Source organism: Ochotona princeps, chromosome 11 (genome assembly GCF_030435755.1).
Source record: "Ochotona princeps isolate mOchPri1 chromosome 11, mOchPri1.hap1, whole genome shotgun sequence".
Lineage (NCBI taxonomy): Eukaryota > Metazoa > Chordata > Mammalia > Lagomorpha > Ochotonidae > Ochotona > Ochotona princeps.
In genome coordinates this window covers 50,650,143-50,667,964 of record NC_080842.1, presented here as the reverse complement: position 1 = coordinate 50,667,964, position 17,822 = coordinate 50,650,143, and the positions used below count along the sequence as shown (strand labels likewise).

Genomic DNA, 17,822 nt, shown 5'->3' with positions numbered 1-17,822 from the left:
CGCCCCGCCCCGCTGCGCCCACACCCTCCCCTCCGGGCGCTCTCCCCACCCCTCCCTGCGCTCTCCCCTCCCCTCCCGGCGCTCTCCCCTCCCCTCCCGGCGCTCTCCCCTCCCACTTCCCTTTCTTGGGCCGGCTGCCGGCGGGCGCGACCTCTCGGGGCCGGGCCGAGCCGGGAGGAACCCGCCGCCAAGGGGGGAGCCATGTCCCGGCCTCGCCGCGCCCCGAGCCCGCCCCCGGTCGCCCGCGGGTCCACGGGCCGGCGGCCGGAGTGAGCGGGAGCCGAAGGGGGAAGAGGCCGCCGCCCGGCGCGCGATGTCACCATTGTTCAGCTGGGTGGCCAAGGTAGGCGGCGTCGCGCCGGCGCCCGTTACCGGAGCAGAGCGCCGTGCGGAGCCCGCGTCTCGGCGGGGCCGCCGTGTTGGGAGCCCTGTAACCGTCCGGCCGGGCGTCCTCCCATTCATTAGTTCGGCGAGCGGGGCGTCGCGCCCATTTCCCGGCCGGGGAACCGGGGGCTCGCTGGTTTCCCTCACCCCCATAACCCTGACCCCCGGCCCGAGGCGCGCGCTGGGATCACGGGGGGTGGAAGCCGGGACACCCTCGGTGCTCGCCCAGGGGGACTTGTTTTATATCCTCCCTGGTGTCCCAGAGCAGGGGCTGGGGGTTGAGTTGTGCCTATGAACTTCTAACTTTGTCCAGAAAGTTTTATTTCCCGCACGTGAGCGCGCCGAGAATGACCGAGGCAGCTTTGTGCCCGGAGCACGGTTGTCGCAGGTTTCTCGAGCTCGCGGCCGCCCGAGGAGCGTGGCGGGAGGGAGGACGGTGTCTGGCCCGCCCCCGCCGGGAGCAGGTGTGTGGGGTTGTGGTTGGCGGGCAGCCTCCTGGCTCCGGTGGCTCCAGGGGTGCAGCCGGCTGAGCACCCAGCCCAGGGCGGGGGGAAGCTAGGCATCTTGACACGGCGCTTACGCCCCTGGCTGTGCCTTGGTGCGTTCAGAGCGCTGCTGCGTAATTCGGTGCTTGGGAGTACCGGGCTGGAAGCACCTGCGGAGTCACCTGCACTTAGAGTGACCAGAACGCAGTGGTGGATGTGGATAACGGCCTGGTAGAGCGTGCGAGCTCTGCCGGAGCACTTGCCCAAACACAGCTTGGAGTGGGGGTGGGGGGCAGACAGAGAAGGATTTCTGAAGAGTTGGGGTTTATTTTGTAGTTCTGTGCCGAATAAAACGGACGAGACCACATGTTTTGAAAGTTATAGCTAACTCCGGTAAATAATGATCCATTTCCAAAATGCTCAACACTTTAAAATGTACTTCCGTGAGCTGATTGTGTTTTACTTGTGCTGCATTGAGCATTTGAGCCTACTTGGATTATACTGTTTTGTACTGTAAGACTAGGGAAGAACTGACCCTTCAAGTTGTTTTATTGCATAATCAATGAGAAGTAAATGAGAAAAGCAACAAGGTCGTGCCAGTGGTGTTTTAAGCTTTATTTACTTTGCCAGAGCCTGTTTAATGGGATTCTGCAGGAGTGGAAGGGCTTTACTTCCCTGGCTACAGGGGAGATGGCAAAAGCACCGAGCCAAAACCTCATTTCTGGAAACACCAGGGGCCTTGGTGAGCGCTGTGAGCTTTCTCCAAGTGCAGGCCCTTTGCAAGTCGATGTAAATGAACTGTGTGCTGATATAGCTTGATTTGCATTCTGAAGCTTGTTATTTTAAGATTGTTATTTAAACTCCAGAACAACAGTGAAACGCTATGAAAGGTTTTTGGAGCGCATCTATATAGCTGGTAAAACACTTTGAAAATGTAGTTATTTTGTATTTCACTTCTGGATGATGAAACAATTGTTTCCTTAAACAGTCTTTTTTATGGACCATGGTATGCCATGAGAGAGTTTAGGATATGAAATTATTATTTGAAAACTTATTTCTTGGTGTTATCAGCTGAGAGAGATGGAGATTTTCTTGAACTTAAACTTGATGGTGAAGAGACTTGTTATTGGCATACTTTTGAAAAATATCTATCTATCTATCTATCTTAAAAGGAGATGGATCAGAGGTAGAGTGTTCAGCACCAAGCTGGCACCCTTATGGGATGTGGCACCACAGGTAGGATTAACCAACTGTGCCGTGGTGCTGATCTCTACGACCGTACTTTAGCATGTAAACTGGGGAGTCAGAAGGCGCAGAAAAAGCACACGTGTTGTCATTGCAGAGTGCATTTATGTTCAGCTTTAAAATGCTCCTCGAGGAGCACACCAACATGTACGTCAGCGCAGCCTCATGCAGCCGCTCCCACGTGCATTTCATCAGCTGACTTCTTTTTCCATTTTAACCTTTAGCATCTGCAGGGACAGGCGCTGAGAGTGGTCGGTGGTTGATGCAGATGGAGCCCTAACCCTTGAATGTGTTGATCAGGTTCCTACTATGCAGAAGAATGCTGGAACCAGAGCAGGTTTTATTGCAAAATGCTTGTTTGTTGAATGAGATGTGCTGGAATAGTAGGGCAGGTATACAGTTTGATCATTGTAGAACTGTGAATTCTTCATTGGGAACTTGATTTTTTACTGAAGGCTGTGAGCACAAGTGAACTTCTTAGGTTTTGGGCATGCCATGCTGGCCCCCAAGGTGCCCCCAGACCCTGGCAGCTTTGAGCAGCCCTGTTGGTTATTTCTATGGCTCTGCATATCTGCAAGTGAAACCTGTGGCAGAACTACCGACAAACTTTCAGAATTTATCTGCATTTGTGCTTGCCAGGTATTGCTGGTGTCTCAGTGGATTTTAAATGTGTATGATAGTTTATCAAATGCATTGGTAAGTGAAAGCTAAATATAACCCAGTTTGCCGTGTTTAGCCCAGTGCTGTGTATCCAGTTATGTGCCAGCGCCAGTGTGTTTATTCAGTAGATGTTTGTTAGCTGCCTTCTGTGTGGCAGGCAGTATACATGCGTTGGAGGAGTTAGTTCACTTGGCATCGTAGATTTATGTGCACACTTAAGATTTGTAAACCAAAGATTTAAAAATGCAGTAGGGAAGACATTTTTTAAAAAAAGTTTTGCTGTTTTTTAAAAATATTTACTTATGGGCCCGGCGCCATGGCCTAGCGGCTAAAGTCCTCGCCTTGAAAGCCCCGGGATCCCATATGGGCGCTGGTTCTAATCCCAGCAGCTCCACTTCCCATCCAGCTCCCTGCTTGTGGCCTGGGAAAGCAGTTGAGGACGGCCCAATGCATTGGGACACTGCACCCGCGTGGGAGACCCGGAAGAGGTTCCTGGTCCTGGCATCGGATTGGCGCGTACCGGCCCGTTGCGGCTCACTTGGGGAGTGAATCATCGGACGGAAGATCTTCCTCTCTGTCTCTCCTCCTCTCTGTATATCCGGCTTTCCAATAATAATAAAATCTTAAAAAAAAAAATTTACTTATTTAAAAAAGTGGAGATATATATTGAAGAAGGGACACACACACACACACTCACACACACACACACTCACACACACACAGACACACACAGACACACAGACACACTCACACACACACTCACACACACAGACACACACACTTACACACACAGACACACACAGACACACACTCACACACACACTCACACACAGACACACACACACACACACAGACACACACACACACACTCACACACCCCCCCCCCCACCCCCGAGAGTGCGCTTTCTGCAGGTTTACTCCCAAATGATTGCACCTGCTGGGGCTGGACTGGGCCAAAGCCAGGAACTTAGCTTCTTCCAGGTTTCCACTGTGAATGCAGAGGCCCAAGCACTTGGACCATCTTTTGCTTTCCCAGTGCATCAGCAGGGCGTTGGATTGGAAGTGATACAGCCTGTGCCCAAACTGGTGCCCGTCTGGGATGCTGACGGCCCTGGTGGCGGCTTAATCCACTCTGCCACAGCACCAGCCCCTGAAATCTCAATCATCTTTAAAACAAACAAACAAAAAAAAGAAGTTATCACTTGAATTTTAAGTAAAATAGATTTTTCCCTTTTTGGCATTGCGGAAGGTGTAGGTTTGGAATGGGCCTTGTGATGCTAAGCTGCCACCTGGATTTCTGTCATTTCATGTCAGAATGCCCAGGATCGAGTCTTGCCTCCACTTCTTTTATATATATGATTTTAAAAACAAATTTTATATCTTAAAATTTTGTATTTTAAAATTATACAGTTGTAACTTTTAAAAATTATTATTTTATGATGCAGGTCCATAGGCCCTGGGATTACCCTTGTCCGCCCCCCCCTAATTCCCCTATATTATTATGATGGCATAGCACTTCATAAACAGCCACATGTTCATCGTTGTGGGCATGGACAGTATGCCTTCACTTCTGATGCAGTTTCCTGCTAATGAACACACTGGGAGTCAACAGGTGGTGGCTTAAGTACTTGGGCTCTTGTCAACTATGCGAGAGTTCTGAGGGTCGGCCTGGTCCAGCCCCAGCTGTTGCAGGCCACTTGGGAGAGCAAGCCAATAGATGAGAGCTAGTTATAGCATAAGCTTCTAAATAGATGAGAACTTGATCCTTCCTAGCCATCCTTTGTTCTACTCATTTAACGCTTGAGTTTAGCACATTAGCTTATGGAGCATCCCTGTACACCCGGTACTCTCCGAGGAGCTAGACATTGAGCAGTGAACAGAACACCACAGCTCTGTTTTTTTTGTGGAACTCAAATTCTGAACAGGAGAACCAGCGAAGCAGCAAGCAGATGGACAGAGCCGGTCACTGCAGATGGTGGGAGAAGTGGGCTGAGTGCCTAAGGGGAGGGCAGTGTGGAGATGGTATCTTATCTGAGTGTGGGAGCAGGTGCGGGCTGGACAGGCCCCATTAAGGCTTTGCAGGTGTGGTGTGGGGTGAGGGTGTGTTTTCTGAAGTGCAATGGAAAGCCATCTGAGGGTATGCAAGAGAGGAGTGGCTTCAGCTGGTGTGTGTTTGGGATGGAAGCAGAGGTGTTACTTATGAGGCACTGTGGTTCGGGCAGGATGTGATGGTGGTAGCTTGGGCTTGGATGAGAAGGGAAGACCTCTGGTGGCTACTTTTGATGTCCTTATCTGATGAAATGAAGCCATCCAGTGGCTTTGTCATCTTCTGGGAGATTGCCGCAAATGACCAAGCAACTAATGGCTACTTGGGTGTTGAGCGTAAATGCAGCCAACCTTAGCTTGGCTGCTACTGGCCATGGCTTTCAGGCTGCTCCAGTCCTGCCTGTGCTTGTTTGTTGACCTTGGAGGTTTCCCGGCAGCCCGGAACAGCCCACCTCAGGTGCCTCTGACCAGTCGGAGCTGCCCGTCCCTCTGCCAGTACCCAGCACAGTGGCCTTTCTGTAAGGTGTGTCTCTCCTGACAGCAAGTTATTTATTTAGGAAACAGTTGTGCTAGCTTTCCTGGAGTCAATCCCATGTTGGTTTGTCCTTCAGATGAGGATTTAGGTTAATGTGCTAGGGTATTAAATACACTTTCTTAAACTTTTTTTTCTGTAGACCTGTGTTATATGTTTTTTTTTTTAAGTGTGGTGTATTTTCATTTATTTTTTATATATCGGCAAAAGTGAGGCACAGCTTCCATCCACCGGTTCCCTCGCCAGATTCCTGCAGGGGCTGGGGCTGGAACAAGCTGAAGCTGGGAGCCTAGATGCCAGGGCGGAGCAGGATGGCTTAGGAGAAAACTTTGCAACAAAGTCCCTGAACTGATCTCAGTCAGCTTCACGTCTTTTCTTTCCTAGCCTTTCTCCTGCTCCTCTCCTGAAGTTTCTCTGATGAATCACGGATTGATTCATTGGAGGAATGTACTAGACAAGGGTGAGAAACAGCGGCAGGGGCAGGTTGTGCCGTGCAGCTGGGGGTGTGCAGAGGCCTGGAGGTACATGGCAGAAACCCAAGTCACAGGCAGTTGGTAAGGCTGGAGGACTGGCTAGAGAGTAGCACAGGTGGGACTTGGGTAGTCAGGATTGCACCAACCTGCTGGCTCCTCTGGAAGAGCCAGGGGCAGTGAGGGCCCGTTAGGCCCATGATCAGCCTCAGCTTGCTCTAGCGCTCAATCTTGGGCTGGCACATTCTGTGAGTTTGAGGGGATGTGTAATAACACGCGTGCTCCATGCTTTCCATGCTCCCTGTACTCACCCCTGCCTCCTCTTGAACTTTTTGCAACCACAGATCTTTTTACTGCCCCTCTCCCTTACCAGTTGAGAACACAGTAGAGTTGGATCAGTGTGGAGCCTTCTCAGGCTGGTTTCTTTGGCTTGGCCATATTCATCTGTTTCTCACACGTCGTTACAGGACTTGATAGCTCGTTTCTTGTTAGTATTGATTCCGCTGTTTGGATGGACTGCCATTTATCCACTCAGCAACAGGGAGAGCATCTTGGTTGCTGACAAGTTTTGGCTGTTAATAAAGCTGCTGTAAACAGCTACGTAGATTTGTGTAGCTGTGTTTTTGCCGCCTCTGGATAGATAGCAAGGATCACAGTCATGTTATAGTGTGGCCTTTGCTTGTTTAGTTTTGCGAGAAGTCAGCAAATTGTTTTCCAAAGTACCATTTGCATGCCGCCAGGAAAGAATGAAGAGTTCCCATGGCTCTGCAGGGCTGGGGCCAGGGACTTCCCACCCACCAAGGCTCCTGGAAGTCTAGTAAGTCTATAGCATGCTGATTTTTAAGTGGATAATTTTGTATGACTTCTGAATGATGTCATGAATGTTTAAATGACCCTGAGCAGATAAAGCTTCCCTATCATACAGTTTACCAGCATTTTGGTGTTACCAGAAGTATGGGTTTTGGTCATTCTGACAGGAGAATAGTGGTGTCTCACGGTGGCGTTCATTGTGAGTTTTTCTGATGGCATGTGATGTGAAGTCCTGTGCCTTTTGATGAGCTTTAAAAGAGTAAAAATAACAGAATTAGTCCTTTTGATTTCTATTTTGTAATACAGTGGTATGCGTGAACATTTGGCAAAACCTAAAGAAAAAAACCTTTATTTTTACTTGTGAGTCTAAACCTAAGTATCTGACTTTACCATTGTCAAGTTTCTGTTAGCTCTGATTTACTATTGGGGAGAGCTAACTTAGCACTCCGTGTTGTCAGCATTGTATGAAAAATGTGATGAAAGAAGGATTTCCCTCATTTCCATGCACCTGGTTCTTTTCCTGCAAGTTATTTTTGTATCTGCTGTTTATTATAGCGGGATTAGGTTCACAAACTGTTTACTTTGGTTAAGCTTGGCCAAATAAACTTTGCTGAACCTGTTGTCTCTAAAACTGTTTTACTATTTCTGTTTTGTGTTTAAAAAATGGACCCTATTTGAAAGTGGCATAGTGTTGGAATCTGCTTAGGAAACTGTGAACTCATGAACTCTGCAGTGTGGCCAAATGGGCAGTTGGCTGTTGGGCGTGGGGGTCTCGAGCTGTGGAGACAGAGAGGAGGGCAGGGTCCCCTGTGGTCTACTCACAGTCCAGTGGGGACAGGGAGACCTGTGGATACAGCTCAGTGTCAGGGGGACTGTGTGCAAGGAGGTCATTTATTGGTAGAGCGACACAGAGAAACAGGAAGTACTAGTCTAGTTGTCAAGCAAGTCTCAGAATTGCTCAGGGTTGCTTTCCAACTCAGTTTCTGAGATTAGCAATATTTAGTCTTAGGAAAGCACATCAATTGAAAGATTTATTTATTTATTTGAAAGACAGCGTGACAGAAAAAGAAAGAGATGTTTGGCTTCTGCTTCACTCCCCAGACACTTGGAGCAGCTGGGGCTGGGCCAGGACACAGCTAGGAACCAGGAACTCCATCCGGGTCTCCTACTTGAAATTGGCAGGAACCCAAACGCTTGGGAGCACGTCAGTTTAAACCAATCTGCTTCTCTCAGAGAGATTCTGAATTAGGCATGATGGTTTTCTTTGCTCTTAACCTAGTAATGCCAAGCTCCTGTATGTACCTACTGCTAATTGGGGTTGGAATGCTCAACATTATTATGCATTTTTTTTAAAGATTTATTTATTTTTATTTGAAAGGTAGAATTAGTGTAAGAAAAGGAGAGAAATACAGAGATCTTCCATTTACCTCGTTCACCAGCCCCTAAACGGCTTCAACAGTCGGAGTTGGTCTGGTCCGAAGCTGGGAGCCAGAAGCTTCTTCCCAGTCTCACATGTGGATGCAGGGTCCCAAGGACCTTGGGCATCTTCCGCTGCTTCCCCAGACCATAAGCAGGGAGCTGGATGGGAAGTGGAGCAGCCGGGCACGAAACGGCACCCACTTAGGATGCAGGCAACTCAGGCAGAGGCATAGCCTATGACACCGCCTCACCAGCTCTGATGGGCATTAGTTGCAACCAGAATGTACTTTTGATTATTTTTCCAGTCTGTCTGCTTCCCAAAGAGAGCAGTAATAGAAATTTTTAAAACTCCACCTCATATTGTGTTGGGTTCTTTATCAGGAAGCTGACACTCAACAAAGAAGTAACTCAGTTTGGATAAGGGCAGTCAGCTAGTGTATAGCAGAATTTAAACCCAAGTTGTCAGGTCCTTGTTAATGCTGTCTGGCTAATTTATTTGTGCTTTCTCTTCACAAGTTCTGCTGAAGTCAAAACTGTGCGTGTCTATCAAACAGTCAGTTGTGGGGTGAGGGAGTGGTTGTAGTGGGTACACGGCTGCTGTGAATGCCTGCGTCCACATCACAGTGCCTGGGTTTGAGTCCTGATTCCAGCTGTGTGCCAAGGGCTCTGTGGGAGGCAGCGGCTGATGGCTGAAGCAGTTGGGTCCTGCCACACATGGGAGAGTGCCGGGTTGGCTCCGTGACTTCAGCCTGGTTCAGCCCAGCTATTGTGGTCATTTAAGTAGTGAATTGGCGGACGGGAACTCTCAGATATGTAAAATAAAAGCAATGTAAAAATGTGCAGTAGTTAATTGTGCATTCTGTGTGTACACTTGTGAGTTCAAGGTCAAGGTGCCTGTTGAGACGTGTTCCCAGGAGAGGAAGCCAGGAGCTGTCAGGGTCAGCTGAGACCCTTCCACTTGGGAGGGGCTGAGTGTTTGAAGAGAGTGGTACCTATGTGATTCCAAGGTGGCAACAGCTCTCCAACCTGGGGTGACCCCAGGGGTTTGCTCAGTGTCCCTCCTTCCCAGAAGACCCCGTGCGTGTGAGATGGGATTGGTGTGTAATGCAGCCCTTCTCTAATGTGGGAGATTGATTTTGCTCAGCAAAACCACCTGCCGGGGGCATTTAATAGAAGTGAAGATAAAGTTAACATCAAGCCAGTCATCAAGGGAAAGGCAGGATTACATTTTGAGCATTTAATCATATGTGCCAGCCATTGTGTTGGAAGTAGTCAAGTTCCATAATTTATTTAATTCTTGAAGTAATCATGGTGGTAATGGTATTAGTTCTTCCTCTCACATTGTTTTAAAAAGAATTTGAAGAAACTGAAATTCAGAGAGGTTAGGTAAGTTATCAAAGTTGTATTTAAAAAAAGCTTTAAAACTGACAAAGCTATTGACCATGTAAAACAAGATGTTTTGAGGTGTATGAATCCTGGACAGATAACAAACTAATTAGCATACTTCAATAGTTAGCATTTTTGTGGTAAGAACACCTCCAGCTGCTTCCTTGGCATTTTTCAAGACTGATATTGTTGGCTTCAGTCACCGTGTCGTACAGTAGAAGTCATAGCTATTAAGATTAGAACTTCAGTCACAGGCTCTAAGTTCATGTTTTATCTGTGGTGACTGTGCTGTGTGTAATAAGGGGATTTTAACACGCATTGTGAATGTGAACCACAGGGAGCAGAACTTACAAAAACATTGTAGTGCTCCTGAGAAACTCAGCTTTCCGCCTCTCTTAGGTGGGAGCCAATGACAGCCTGCATTTAAGAATATGTGTATTTTTTTTCTTCCTTTTCGCTTAAGGGGATGTATAGTAACTGTAATAGTGACTCGTTTCCAGATGTGAGGATACAATGCAGTGTGCTACTTCCAAATCAAAGATGGACTCCCAGTGAAACTGTTAAATGTATCTTGACAGTAGGATGCTGGACTCTGCCATTGTCCATACCTACAATGTCAGGATACATTTAAATAGCAGAATGATGGACTTATGACTGATCGTGAAGGAGTATACTATTGTAATGATACAGGGGAAATCAGTGGGGGGAGGGGTGGAAGCTTGGGGAGTGGGTTGGGGGTGATCCCAGAGCCTATGGAACTGTATCATAAAATAGTAAATTTAATATAAAAATAAATAAGTAAAACTGAAAAGAAAGTAAGAAAAAAAGAGAGAAAATGAGAGAAACCACTGGCAGAAGGGTGAATATAGACCAACCTTGGAAGGACGTCACAGGCAAGGAAATGGTAGGTCCGAAGGGGTGGTTTGTGAATTGACCACAAGCGCGAGTTTCTGTTTTCTTGTTGAACTGAGCTGTGGGTTGTGGGTGTTGCCACCTTTTCCCTTGATGCTCCTTTCAAAACCCAGTGGAACCATGTTTCATAGCTGTTTAGCTTGTCTGGAAAGTTCTCTGTGTATAAAGAATCTACTCGTAATAGGCCCTCCAGGGGATCCTGTCGTGGTGGACTTTGTGTAGCGCATCACAGTGGCAGACAGGAAGTGAACGGTGCAGTTTGGAAGACGGCTGGTGCCACGTTTGCTAGTTAGGCTTGTCTAGGTGATGTGGTGATGGTGCTGTGCTCGTTGGCCCATCAGGTGCCTTGTTCCTGCATCAAACCAAGATGCTGTGAACGGATCAAAAACTGCCACACTCCCTTCAGCAAGAGATTGTGTAGAATCAGCTGGGCACAGCCAAGTTACCATGAAATTTCTTGACCTTGGAAAATTTATATTTCCCTGGTCCTCAGTCTTTGATGTATAAAATGGGAATGTTGTGTTTAGTGACTTGCTACAATCACTCACAACTAAAAATCTGTGCTCTGTAGTGGCAGGTCATACTGACCATCTCTGATTGCCCACCTCTGGTCAGAGGCCGGTTCCCTGAGCTCGCTGACCTAGCACAGACCCCCCTGCACCTGTTACCAGTGTAGGTGTGACCTTGGGCATGTGCCTTCTCTCTAGACATTAGTGTGAAATAGGGTACATAGATGGTTCCCGGGTTGGGAATCCAGCCGCATGCTCAGAATTGTGCCTGGCTCAGAGTCAGCACTGAGTGAGTTTAGCCTTGGTCCCACCTTGGTAATACAAACCCAGAGCAAAATGCTTTTGCTTGGACCACACACAGTATGTGACTTTTGATCACATGTGAGGACACCCAGGGTAGAAAGAATCACCTGGCTTTCTGCCACCAGCCGCTGGTGTGTCCTCGCGCAGGCCTGAAGCTCTGTACCTTGGCTCCCCCTTCCCTGAAAGGGGGCAAGGAGAGGCTGTCATCTCTCAAAATACCATCACCAAGTTCTCCATGGCCGAGGCTGTTAACTCTAGAAATCGGTTTGCCATGCCTAGAAGTTTTGAAACTAGGCTTGAAGTTGATTTGTATAGCAGTTGGCGATTGTCATTGTCGCTGCTGAGGGTTGAGAATGAGTATTTTGAGGAAGTTCCTTTCACTGGGTGGACCCAAAGGAAGGAGGCGGTTAGGTTACAATGAGCGGAGAGCTCTTTGGGACAGCATTTGCCTGCAGACAATGCAGGCCTATTGTGATGGTGTCTATTGTTGGCTGTCTTTTCCAAGAAATCCTTGTAAATTGCCAGATTTTTCATAATGGAGATGCAAAATCTGGCTTGAGAAACAAACCTGAAGGTTGCTGGTGACTTTGGCGTCTGTGTCCCTCTGCGCTGCATGGTCAGTGTGAAATATTGCTAATACAGCAGCCATATCCCACACCCTCTGATCATTCCAGAAACAGCCATACTTCTGAGTTGCAAAGTGAATAAAAGGGATTCTCCTCTTGGTCCCAAGAATAGGTCAAAGGAATCCACTGCCTGGAGGCAGCCCTGCAGGTCTGAACTACCCAGTTTTGGTGAGCTTGAAAGAGCAGCAAACCAAGGCTGATTTTTGTCAATTGCCTGGAGTGTGAATAAGCTGAGATTGTCATTTCTGAAGTTTTTTTTCCCCAGGGAAAGAGCTTGAGGTACTAGCTCAGCAGAGCGTGCAGCTCTGTTTTGCAGTTGCCGCACTGTGAAGAGGATAGGTGTGGTATTTCCAGATGTTCTAGGTCAAGAAACTTGGTCTGGATTGATCATCATGCATAATGATGGTTATACTTTATGCCAAGGTAGCTACACAGCAGTGCTGCCATAAAGCATATAAGGGGGTCACCAAGCCCCAGAGCTGCCTTTGGGTACTAAGTGTCATAAAGCTCACTTTATAGTCTCAGCGCTGGTTTTCAGAGATGGAGCCTGAGGTGGGATGTAGTAGTGTGTCCTGGGCCACTCTTCATTGGTTTAGGGACTCCTTACAACTCTCTGACAAATTGGTGCTGTAAGCTTGATTAAATAGAGGTGGTGGTGCCTATCTTCTCCCTAGAGGGGAGCCGGTGACTCAGCCCTTGGGGCACAGAAGGCGGCTACACCCATGGGGTCCCTGCTGCTAAACTTCAAAGTGCAAACCGTGTGGTGAGTCTCAGAGAAATTCCCCCAGGTCAACTGGGCACCTGGCTGCATTTGAGCTTTTATTTTAATTAAATTTAGTGGTCCTAGAAGTTATAACCTCATCAAAAAATTTCACCTGAAAGACTATATTTCGTCCAGATCAAAGATCAAATCATGGGGACTTGGTATGGGTTGGAAAATGAGCCTTGACCAGGGAGGTCCACTTTGGTCCAGCCTGGCTGGCTAGGTAGATGTCAATCATTCCAGCTATCTGCAGCATCATTTCCTGATTGCTCAGATGAATAGATTGGATGATTTGAGAGGCCCATTGCAGTGGAAAAAGGAAAGGGGTACAAGCAGGACTGTGTGGGGAGCAGGGGCTTGAAGTGTGTGTAGCACATTGGGCAGGAATGAAGGCAGCTGGAGTTGATGGGAGCCCCGTAATGAGTGTGTGGTTGAGTTTGGAGAGGAGCCCCGGATTGTGTTGTGAACAACCAGGAATTCAATCCCATCATTTGTGTGCTTCTGGAAGATCAGGCTGCTGGTAGGGGAATAGGGTGGATGGGTTAGGAAGGACAGGTCCACACAGCCCTGGTTCAGTGCTGGAGGTGATGTCGGAGAGGCAGGATACTAAGTGGCTGGAAGGTAAGTGGCTGCCAGCTGCTTCACTGTACCACTGACATCCCACTCCCACGCCGATTGGCCACCTCACGGCCCAATGATGCACCTGAGCCACCCTGTAATGCAGCAGAAGCCATGATGGGCACATGGCAGCTGAGTACCTTGTGGGGACACCATGAAACCTTCCCGGAGATCACCACCCATGCTGAGCCCTGCCCCATTTGTGTATTCCATTTAGAACACTCCCCATTCCCATTAAAGGAAAGCACTTGAACTTGGGTGAGTACAATAAGCAGGGGCAGCAGCAGTGCCAGCACCCTTCCCTTCCACCTCTGGCCACCTCCCTATCTGCGGAGGGAGGCTGCTAGCATTCACTTCTGAATTAGAACTGTCTGCCTACTCCCACTCTCGCACTTTATGTCCCTGCTTTGAATTCATCTCTCAGGAAGAGAGAACTTGGAGTCAGTCCAGCTGGGCACACCCCCATCCCTTTGTACAACAGAGGCGGTGGGCTCCTGATGAGAGAAAAAGTGCTGGGAGAAATGAGTAGAAGCCACTTCCTAGATTCTGAGCCTGATTAGCTGAAGGTGTTTGGGAAGCCAGGAAGTGAGAAGGGAGGGCTATTTTAAGACAAAAAGAATGAACTTGATTCATTCTTGATAAGGTCAAAACGCCTGAGGTCTGGATGAGTCTTGGAGAAAGTGATTAGACATCTGGGTCAAGAGCTAGAGATGCAAATTCAGCCTCATCTGTGCTGGCTGTGATCCCTAAAACATACCAGTCCACAGAGAGTCCTCCCCACGGGTCCTCCCAAGGAGCAGATGGAATGGAGTGCTTTGACTCAGCACCTTCTGAAGGAGGTTGCATTCCCAAGATCCCGTCCACACTCTGTGGCTCCCTTTAGGGCTGGTCTCTGGTTTTCCCACCTGTCTCTGGGAAGCCACTTGGAGTTGCTGGTGGGTAGGTGGGCATCTTGTGCCCTGTATGTGGCTCCCACCCTGCCACCTGTGCACACAGGGCTCTGGGCTTGGGAGCAGCAGGGGGCGTGGGACTCATGCTCGGCTGTAGTTCCTGCTCTTTATCTCGGCGCTGGTTCCAGTGGTGGTTCTCTAGGAATGTTCCTGATGGTGAGACGGCTGATCTGGCGGAGGTGAAGTCAGCCACCCTGCTCCCTGGCTGCAGTGTAGGAGCCTCCAGGAGTGTGGTGAGAGAGAACCAGACTTTCTGGCCTCAACCCCAGGAGCCACTATAGGCTGCTGCAGGCTCTCCCCGCTCTCTGGGCCCTCTGTGGTTAAAGCTCTAGACTCAAGCACCCAAGTATTCTTTTAAAAATGTGTGTTTAGGGGGGTCCAGCGCCATAGCCTATTGGCTCAAGTCCTCGCCTTGCATGCTCTGGGATCCCATATAGGCACACTGGTTCATGTCCTGGCTGCTCTACTTCCCATCCAGCTCCCTGCTTGTGGCCTCGGAAAGCAGTCCAGGATGGCCCAAAGCCTTTGGGATCCTGCACTCACGTGGGAGACCCAAAAGAAGCTCATGGCTCCTGGTTTCAATTTGCTCAGCTTGGGCTGTTGAGGCTACTTGGGGAGTGAACCAGCAGACAGATGATCTTTCTCTCTGTCTTCTACTCTCTATCTGCTTTTCCAAGAAAAATAAATAAATCTTTAAAAAAGTGTGTTTTATTTGAAAAGCATAGTGACAGAAAGATACATATTATACACACGGAAGCACAAGATCTCATTGATCGATTGATCTTCCATGTCCTAGTTCACTCACCCAGATGTCTGTAACAGCTGGGGCTGGGCCAGGCTGAAAAGTCAGGAGCCTGGAGCTCTGTCTGGGTCCCCTCCATGGGTGCCAGGGCCCAAACATGAGCTGTGGTCTGCATCCCAGAATGTGTACTAGCAGAAAGCTCAGTTGAAAGTGGAGTAGCTGGGACTCAAAGCAAGTACTGTGCTACAGGGTGTGGGTGTTCCGGGTGGCAGCTTGACTTATACCCCAACACCTGTCCCTCAAATCTGCTTGACAGACACCCATACTCTTTACAAGGTACGTAGCATTCAAATGAGCTCTAATGGAAAGATTCCTACATTCTCACTCCCCTCCCCCAATCTGTTAACTGCTTTATTTTCTGTTTATTTTTAAAGGATTTATTTACTTGAAAGGCAGAATTAGAGAGGGAGGGAGAGAGAGAGACCTTCCATCCTCTTATTTACTCCCTAAATGGCCACAATGGCCAGAGCTGGGATGTTCTGCAGGTCTCCCACGTGAGTGCAGGGTTCCAAGGACTTGGGCCATCCTTCTCTGCCTCCCCAGGCACATTAGCAGGGAGCTGGATGGGGAGTGGAGCTGCTGGGACTTGAGCCAGCACCCACATGGAGTGCTGGTCCTGTGTGCTATGCCGCAGTTCCAGTCCCTACTTAGATTGTCTCTCAGAGGCACCAATGGTAGGAGATCCCATCCATTCATTTACTTCTCAGTTGCCTGTGACAGCTGGGCCTTAGCCAGGTCTTCCTGCAGAAGTGCCAGGGACCCAGTGACCTGAGCCATCCATCACCTGCTATCTTCCAGGATGTGTATTAGCAGCAAAGTGGAGTTAGGAGTGGAGGTGGGCACTCTTGGTATGAGAAGTAGGTATCTAAAGTAGCAATTTACCCATTGTACCAGGTTGCGGCCCAGATTCTGATATTCCAGACGGAGTTCTTCCTAGCTAACTACTTCCTTCCTTCCTTCCCCCTCCCTCTCTCCCTCTCTCCCCCTCCCCCTCCTTTCCTCTCTCTTCTCTCTTCTTCCCTCTCTTCTTCCCTTCCTCTCTCCCTCCCCTTTAGGACTTCAGATTGACAAAGGCGGTTGCCCTGTCTCCTGGTTGTCCCCTTCCCCACATGCAAACCTTAGTTCCTACCCCCACTCACCACTCATGTTTTTGCAGACACCATTGACCCATCTGGTCGTTCCTTCTAAAGTCTCCTAAACCCACAGTGAAACTTCCTGTGTGACCTCATCAGGAAGAGGACTGAGAGGTCATGACCCCTCCCTTGCCAAAAGGGTGGTGTTGCTCCCCGTACCCCGGCCAGTCTGTTCCTTTGTATTCCGGTATCCAGGCCATTCTGGGCTTATAGTCAGCTGCAGTCCTTAAATCCTTCTCACATGAACTTTTGGCAAGCAGAGTCTACCCTGTGGGTACTCAGCAGATGGTGGTTTGTTTCTCTTTTACTTAGTTGCAGCTTCTCTATAATATTTTATGTATATCACCATGTTTCTGATGTAGGAACTTTCATATTCTCCTGTTGGCCAATTTATTTTTAGAGACCGTGCTAGAATGTTAGAACCATGTGTGGTTAGAATGCTGCAGTTCATACCCTTCACCATGGCCGTAGGACTGCAACCCAGGGGTGCGTGCCGAGAGAGGAACCCAATGTTTTTACAGGCCAGGAGTCTGGGCAGATGGGCAGAAAGAGAAATGAGAGTGGACGGCAAGGCCCTGGCTTGGAGTCGAGCCTTGGATGTCTTCATTCCCTGGGCAGCACTGTGCCATTTGGTTTCCAGGTTGTGTTTCTTTGACAAATATCTTCATCCATAAAAGCAGAAAGTATTTGCCCCTGAATTCTGCTTGTCACACATCATGCATTGGAATAATATCCAAGACTTTTAGACATTGATTCATGATATCTAACATCCATAACTCTCAAGAGAGCTGAACAACAGACAGTATTGCTATTGTTACACCTGGTTTTCCATACAGTGTGATATAAAATGAATTAAATACACGATTTTTTTCAATTCTTATTTGAAAAGCAGAGAGAGAGAGAGAGAGAGAGAGATGAGAGAGATGAGAGATGAGAGATTGAGATCTCCCATCTCTAGGTTCCTTCCACAAAAACTCCTAACAACGAGGCTGGGGGCAGGCCAGGAACCAGGAATTCAATCCAGGTCTCCCTGATGAGTGGCAGGGACTCAGATACTAGGGCTGCCCCTGCTGTTGCCCAGAATGCACATCATCAAGAAGCTGGAATTGGAATGGAGTTCCAGGTGTCCCGGGGACATCTTAACTACCACGCCAAGTGCTGGCCCCGCAGACCTATTTAGCATCTTTTATTGACCAGAGTTTTAGTTTTTCCATTGATCAGATTAACAAAATACAGTAACCACTCAGTGAGTACAGTTTATTTTAAGAAAAAGATTGAATTGATAATGAGAGAAAAACTCATTTCTACTGTACTGCTTAGTAAAGTTGAGAATCTCAAAACATGAGTAATCTATTTCATTCAAAAAATTTAGTTGATGCTGTGAAAGCTGGCATGGTATATTTAAGAGTATGTTTATAAGATGTGCCCATTCCTATAGCTGAGTCTCACCCTCATGCATTAGTAAGTTTCAGTAAATAACATTGGTTTGGTAATTGCCAGTATCCTCACGGATGCTGGTGGCAGGGCTGTGAGTGGGCCAGAGGGTGTGTTTCTGCAAGTTGCATGCTACCCAAAGGCAACCCACCAGTGGCATAAGTGGGGCTAGCATTGTAGCCCATGCTTGGCTTACTGATGTCTGTACCCCTTGTTTTATGTCAAACGGAGCCCTGAATTCTTGAGAAGTAGCCATATGCCATAAATCAAATTTGTTTCTAAAGCAAAGAATGTTGGTATTGTCATGCTGATTCCGTATTCCATCCACAAATGTG

At 48.2% G+C, this 17,822-nt stretch overlaps 1 protein-coding gene across 5 annotated transcripts in view; it reads left to right on the top strand.

Moving 5' to 3' along the window:
• Window positions 1–17,822, top strand: part of TBC1D1 (TBC1 domain family member 1) — a 187,713-nt gene that overhangs the window by 70,868 nt on the left and 99,023 nt on the right. Inside the window, exon 1 of one of the 5 annotated variants that reach the window (XM_058670218.1) lies at window positions 116–343. The exons of the other annotated variants lie outside the window; for them this stretch is intronic. Coding sequence (XP_058526201.1) covers window positions 314–343 — 30 coding nt within the window. The 5' untranslated portion in view covers window positions 116–313. Of the gene's footprint in view, window positions 1–115; window positions 344–17,822 lie in introns of those variants that run through there. 5 annotated transcript variants of the gene reach the window in all.